The 7,538-nt window shown below is 45.0% G+C and overlaps 1 protein-coding gene across 1 annotated transcript; it reads right to left on the bottom strand.

Moving 5' to 3' along the window:
* Positions 1–786: 786 nt before the first annotated feature.
* LOC132871928 (EF-hand domain-containing protein 1-like) lies at positions 787–4,330 on the bottom strand. The gene is made up of 9 exons (XM_060906554.1): positions 4,106–4,330; positions 3,659–3,946; positions 3,419–3,568; positions 3,117–3,309; positions 2,798–3,018; positions 2,548–2,688; positions 1,151–1,364; positions 923–1,066; positions 787–835 (listed from the first exon to the last, which is right to left on the bottom strand). The coding sequence occupies exons 1-9, from the start codon at positions 4,328–4,330 to the stop codon at positions 810–812; spliced, it is 1,602 nt and encodes a 533-aa protein (XP_060762537.1). The 3' UTR covers positions 787–809.
* Positions 4,331–7,538: the final 3,208 nt, after the last annotated feature.

Below are 7,538 nucleotides of genomic sequence, written 5' to 3'. Positions count from 1 at the left end.
TGGGAATTGTTCTTGTTCTATCACTTCTCCAGTATGGTACAGCCTTAAAATATGCAACACCTGTTTAAATACTGGGAGACAATAAAACATGCACTGGGTCATTTGTTGCCATTTTGAGTTCAAGTGTCACGTCCATAACGCTGGAATTGCTCTGATGTTATTTAGCCATTGTGTTCACACTAAAATTGATCTCTACACCAAACCCCCATAAAAAAACAAAAAAACTTTTTGACCATTATGAGTACCAGCCTCAGAGAAAGGAAAGGTGCCATTGAGTACCCATTTTCCTGAAAGCCTAAGTTTGCACTTTTCATACTTGTTAGTCCTGTAGTTCTAATCCAGTACTAAAAAGGAACAAAAACAGACCCCATTAACATTGTGTAATATAAATGACTTCGTTAAACACTGACTAATGCATGTTCGCATCGTATTACATTTCAGCAGCTCTACATGTCAGTGGCCTTGTTTAAATCTTCTCTTATCAGATCCTGGATTGGTGACGGGGTTTAAACCCTCGTCTCGAAATCTCCTGTTTGTACTCGACACCTCGGCACTGTTGAATTCTCCGCTCGGATTGGTCAGAAGGTGTTGATTTAATTTTCACAGGTTTAGATTAATGCGCTCGTTCTAATACGACAAAGACGAGTCACGGATATGGTGAAGTTTTCTGGAATGAAATGTTTATTTAGCATTTATGGAACAGGAACAAGGCTAGTGAGGAAACTGGCACATTGTACCATGATACTTGAGATCATGTTGTAAACTACGAAGAGTAAAAGAAAGACGTGTCCGTGCTGTAGCTGCAGTCTTCAGGGTGAGTGTGTAAGCTCTGTATCTGGAACGAGAAAGACTTCCTGTAATCATGCTAACATGGCACGGAGTCAGATCTTCATTCTTTATTGACATTTTGAGGCAAGTGTACCTGAGGGTGTATTCAGGTTCTTCCCCAGAGCTTGGCGGAGTGAGGAGAGGGTCTGCTCTGGGATTCGCTCCTGTTCTGCCACCGATTCGAGGTGATCCAGTACGTACTGATCAGCGTCTGTCAGAATGAACCGCCGTCCAAACACTGAGGCACAAAATGGAAAAATAATCAGCGAGTGTTTTATTACTTACTTAACGTACTCGATTAAAGTCAGAAGTGGCCCGTTACCCTCCACCGTGGCTCCTATAGCAAAATCAGCTGGTCTGTAGTACTGAGGGTTTTCCACTGTGCTTCCCGGTTTGGGAATGCGCGTCTTTGCTAGGAATTTTCCTCCGATGATGCCCGAGTTGCGCGTGGGCTTCTCATGAATGCTGATCGTGTCATTAGACAGGTAGTAGTGGAGGATGAAGTGACGGCTCTTGTCCTGAGGATTCTGGGAGTCCTGTGTCAAGCAGAGAAATTCTTACAGCTTAGCATTATGTGTAAGCGCAAGGTACAAACCTAATTCTAAAAAAAAGTTGGGACGCTGTGTAAACTGTAAATAAAAACAGAATGCGATAATTTGCAAATCATGGAAACTCTACCGTATATTGCATTGAAAATGGTACAAAGACAGCATATCAAATGTTGAAACTGAGAAATTTTTGTTTTTTTGAAAAATCTATGCTCATTTTGAATTTGTCGGCAACACGTTTCAGAAAAGTTGGGACAGGGGCGTGTTTACCACTGTGTTGCATCACCTCTACTTTTAACAACACTTTGTAAACGTTTGGGAACTGAAGAGACCAATTGCTGTAGTTTTGAAAGAGAAATGTTCTCCCATTCTTGCCTGATATACAATTTCAGTTGCTCAACGATTCGGGGTCTCCTTTGTCATATTTTGCGCTTCATAATGTGCCAAATGTTTTAAATGGGAGACAGGTCTGGACTGCAGCAGGCCAGTTTAGCACCCGGACTCTCTTACTACAGAGCCATGCAGTTTTAATATGTGCAGAAAGTGGTTTGGCATTGTCTTGCTGAAAGAAGGAAGGCCTTCCCTGAAAAAGATTTTGTCTGCTCTGAAACGTGTATATATATATCATTCAGCATTAACGATGACTTCCTAGATATACAAGCTACCCATGTCATGTGCACTAATGCCCCTTCATACCATCACAGATGCTGGCATTTGAACTGTGCACTGATGACAAGCCGGATGGTCCCTCTCCTCTTTAGCCTGGAGGATGTGGTGTCCATGATTTCTGAAAAGAATTTCTACTTTTGATTCATCAGACCTCAGGACAGTTTTCCACTTTGCCTCAGTCCATCGTAAAAGAGCTTGGGCCCAGAGAAGGTGGCGGTGTTTCTGGATATTGTTTATATCTGGTTTTAACTTGCATTTTTGGATGCAGTAATGAAGTGTTTTCACAGATGATGGTTTTCTGAAGTGTTCCTGAGCCCATAGTCCCATAGTTTCAACAGTTTTAACGTTTGATATGTTGTCTTTGGACTATTTTCAATGAAATATAGGGATTCCATGCTTTACAAATCTTCACATTCTGTTTTTATTTGTTTTACACAGCGTCCCAACTTTTTTGGAATTATTATTATTTTTGTGTGTGTGTGGATTTTTTTTTTCCCCTCACCAGCCTGGCAACGTAGCGCAGCACTTTGAGGTTGTTTTCCAGCAGTTTTATCAGATCTTTTTTGGGCGGCTGAGGAATCAGTGTCAGACAGTTTTGGAGAGAGTCCTCAAGAGACCCAAAGCCATTGTATGGTGGGATCACCTGTGTTTGTGTGTGAGATTTAAAAAAAAAAAGGAAAGTGGGGGGGTTACACAATACTACAAAGAGTTTCCCCTAAAATACATATTTTAAAAACAAACTTCCTATTTACCCTCTTGCAGTCTTGCTCATACATTTTCTCCATTGGGTGGGGCTTGAGTGTGATGTCAGGGTGATGCTGCTCGTAGTACTTTCGGGTGAACTCATCACAATCATACAGCACAAAGAGGTTTCCCATGAGCCTCAGCTTCTCCCCAACCCGGAAGTCCTTTGGAGAGTAATACTCAGCAACTTCATGTGGAGTCACTTCGAAAATACAGCTAGGGAATGGCTCTGAGAGAGAGAGAGAGAGACTGACTGTTTGTGCATTGTATTGGTGTGTGTTGGGTTGCTCTTTATTCTCTTGGTGTGTATGTGTGTGTCTGTCTCACGGGAGGCTGGTTTGAAGTCTTTATGAATCCTCTGTCTCCGCAGCAGCAGGGGAAACGTGTCTCTACCACTATTGGGCTCCTGGACCTCACGGATCTCCACTGAATCATCCACCAGATAATACTGTATGATTACAGGCCTCTTCCCACCATACAGAGAGTCTGAGTCATCCAGCAGAGCAAAGAAACGCAGCACCTACACGCACAAACTTTTATCACCAGGAGTTCAAATGGATTTGGAATGCATTAAGGTACCTGAGTATTGGTGCACTGTGTTTGTGTACGCGCATGGGTACGTGCCCTACCTTGCGGTCCAGAGTGAGGAACTGTTTGAGGCAGTCATATTCTGATGGTGTAACGAAATTGTGTTCAGGCTGAGCTCGCCTGGTCGTGTAGGGGTCACTGGGGGTCAGTTCAGGGTCATTCAGGGCTATCCCCTGACTCTCCAGGAAGTCCTATGCACACACAAACACGATTTGGCTTTGCATTAAAGAATAACGTTTGCCCAAGGTTGCTGTGATGTGTTCGATCTGAAGTGTGTGTACCTGGGTGAAGGCATCGCAGTGTGTGATTCTGTACACGGTGCCGTACACACACAGGTCCATAGCAACGTTCAGGTCCTTCCAGTGGTAGTATTCTCCATGCCCATTCTTGGGCAGCCGCTGGCGTTTGAGCAGCATTCCCTGCGGCATTCCCGAGTTTTCCACCCTCGGCTCCATCGCGCACATGGTATCGTCCTTCAGGTAGTAATAAAACATGATGGGACGCACACGCCAGCACTCCGCCGGTGAGTCCATCACCTCCTCCTGGATGTAGCCGTAGAAACGCAGAACCTGGGGTGGGAGACGGGTGAAGATCAGAGTGTTACAGGTTTAGGTCAAACAGAATTTTGAATTTCTCACATGATAAAGATCCAGTTCAGGGACGCTGGCTTAACTGATGCATGAGATTGCGATGGACTTGCAGGAAGGCTGGAATAAACAGTTCATTACCTTCTTTTCGTAGACGACATGGGCTGGGATGAAGTTGCTTGGAGGAGTGTGTGTGGACGTGTCCGGTGAGGTGATGAGTGCGTCAATGGCAAGCTGGTTCATCTCATTTTGGAGGTTTTCTGAGGATAAAGGTTGGTCTCCGATCCCCACTTTGGGCCGGATGGGGAGCGCATAACCATTCTTATAGGATAAAGTCTGCGCTCTATGGAAGGCAGACTTCTGCATGGGTGATATGACCAAAAAAAAAAAAAATCATGATTATTTAAGGACACTTCTATGATACACAATATGCATTACTATATATCGGTTTCCTAACAAACTACCAGAAAACCCATAGTGTTGCATTTAGAAATAAACTTTTCAAAACATGTTTGATATTTTCTATTTAATGTGTAAAAAATAATCTGCTTTCAGAGATTGTGATTGTTCTTTAAAAATCAATTAATGAATTAAAACATGTATCATGATGCCCATGATCTTCAGAATGGTCTATCATGACATAATTTCACAATACTGATGTCATATCTTCATATCACCAAGCTCTAATCGACACCAATATCGATATCTGTAGCAGTCCTGGGTGTTTGTCATCCAATGCCGTTTGAATGCTGGTGGATTTTAGTTGGGTGTCCTAGCAGCACTTGCACGCTAAGATTTTAATCAATAATTTCTTCCAGAACTTTGTCAACGGTCTTTGGTTGCGGCGTCACTAAATTATTCTGAGATCACTGCTCTCAACTCACAAAGAAGTAAAAATTGGCTTGACCAGGAAAAAGCAGTTACTATGAAGGAATGCATCATACAGTGTCGTACGAACATCAAGTACACTAATAAGCAATACAGTGTCTTGCAAAAGTATTCATCCCCCTTGGTGTTTGTCCTGTTTTGTCGTATTGGAAGCTGGAATTAAAATGGATTTTTTGGGGGGTTAGCACCATTTGATTTGCATAAAATGCCTACCACTTTAAAGGTGCAAATTATTGTTTTATTGTGACACAAACGATAATTAAGATGAAAAAAACCCAACTTTGGAGTGTGCATAGGTATTCACCCCCCACCTTTTGCTGCAATTACAGCTGCAAGTCTCTTGGGGTATGTCTCCATTAGTTTAGCACATCATAGCCACTGGGATTTTTGCCCATCCCTCAAGGCTCCAACTCCTTCAAGTTAGATGGGCTGTGTTGGTGTACAGCAATCTTCAAGTTATGCCACAAATTTTCGATTGGATTGAGATCTGGGCTTTGATTAGGCCATTCCAAGACATTTGAATATTTCCCTTTAAACCACTCCAGTGTAGCTTTAGCAGTATGTTTGGGGTCATTGTCCTGCTGGAACATGACCCTTCATCCCAGTCTCAAACCTCTAGCTGACTCAAACAGGTTTTTCTCCAGAATTGCCCTGTATTTAGTGCCATCCATCTTTCCTTCAGTGCTGACCAGCTTTTCTGTCCCTGCTGATGAAAAAAAAAAACGTCAGGTGGATTTCACCTGACAACACCTGTAGCCCTCTCCACCACCTCCTACTTCTCTCACACCCCTCGCCCATCTGGTCATGGTGGTGGTGGCGGCACTGGTTTGTTGATCTCTCAGTCATGGAAATTCTCACCTCTTCCACTCTCCCACCTCTGCATCTCCTCCTTTTGAATTTCACTCAGTTTCAGTCTCTTTTCCTGCTGTATGCTAATGTTAAAGAGGCTTACAGCTCCCCCCAGGTGACAGACTGGCAGACGCTGTGTGAGCCCCACGGAGACAACATTGATGGGCTCACAGAGTGCATCACGGGATGCATCAACTTCTGTGTGGACACCATTGTCCCAGTTAGGACTGTCAGCTGTTACCTCAACAAGCCGTGGGTAATGAAGGACATCAAAGCCCTCTTAAATGAGAAGAGGGCTTTCAGAGCCAGCAACAAGGAGGTGTGAGGAGTACAACGTGAACTGAGGGCAATGATCAGGGAGGCCAAGGATAAGTACAGGAGGAAATTGGAGTGGAAACTCCAACAGAACAACATGAGAGAGGTGTGGAATGGAATGAAGACCATCACTGGTTACAAGCCAACCAACAGTGAAGGAGTGGATGACAATGTGGAAAGGGCGAATGAGCTGAATCTCTACTTTAACAGGTTCGATGGCGTGACCCCAACCCATCACCACCACTCTTCTGCGGGATGACTACAACCACACACTTTACATTCTCTCCCTTACCCTGCCTCTTCTTGCCCAACCTCATCCCCATTTCATGACCTTGCTCACACCTCCTCAACAGACCCCCTGGCTGAGCAACCCCCCCCAGAAACACCTTCATCCCTCCCACACCCGTCACCCCCACACTGATCATCAGCGTAGAGAAAGTGAGAAGACAGCTGAAGAGACTCCATGCAGGAAAATCAGCAGGCCCGGATGGTGTTAGCCCCAGGGCCCTGAAGACCTGTGCCCTCCAGCTAAGTGGAGTACTTCAGCATGTCTTCAACATGAGCCTGGGTCTTCAGAGGGTCCCTGTGCTGTGGAAGACATCGTGCCTCGTCCCTGTACTGAAGAAGCCGCATCCCAGTGACCTCAAAGACTACAGGCCCGTGGCATTGACGTCACACATTATGAAGACCCTTGAGAGACTCATCCTAGAGCAGATCTGGCCTATGGTCCAACCACTTCTTGACCCCCTTCAGTTTGCCTACCAGCCCCATCTTGGAGTAGAGGACGCAATCATCTACCTGTTCAACAGAGTCTACGGCCACCTGGACAAGCCAGCCAGCACTGTGAGGATCATGTTTTTTGATTTCTCCAGTGCTTTCGACACCATCTGGCCGGCTCTGCTGGGTGAGAAGTTGACAGCGATGCAGGTGGATGCCCCACTGGTGTCCTGGATTGTAGATTATTTGACTGGCAGACCACAGTATGTGCGCTTGCAGTGCTGTGCGTCAGACAGAGTGATCAGCAACACCAGGGCTCCGCAAGGGACTGTCCATTCTCCTTTCCTTTTCATTCTCTACACCACTGATTTCAACTACTGCACAGAGACCTGCCACCTCCAGAAATTTTCTGATGACTCTGCAGTGGTTGGACATATTACTGGTGGTGATGAGAGTGAGTACAGGATGGTGGTGGACAACTTTGTCACATGGAGCAGGAAGAACCACCTTCAGCTCAACGTGACGAAGACGAAAGAACTGGTGGTCGATCTGAAGAGAATCAGGGCTCTGGTGAACCGTTAACATCCAAGGGGTCAGTGTGGATGTTGTGGAGGAATACAAGTACCTGGGGGTGTACTTGGATAATAAACTGGACTGGTCCAAAAACTTGGACACTGTATACAAAAAGGGACAGAGCCGTTTCTATTTTCTGAGATGGCTGAGGTCCTTCAACATCTGCCGAACAATGCTGCGGATGTTCTATGAGTCTGTGGTGGTTAGCGCCATCCTACCATACCATCTTTAT

The sequence above is a fragment of the Neoarius graeffei genome, chromosome 2 (genome assembly GCF_027579695.1).
Source record: "Neoarius graeffei isolate fNeoGra1 chromosome 2, fNeoGra1.pri, whole genome shotgun sequence".
NCBI lineage: Eukaryota > Metazoa > Chordata > Actinopteri > Siluriformes > Ariidae > Neoarius > Neoarius graeffei.
Note: the sequence above shows the minus strand (reverse complement) of the source record. Positions and strands in the feature narration are given on the sequence as shown.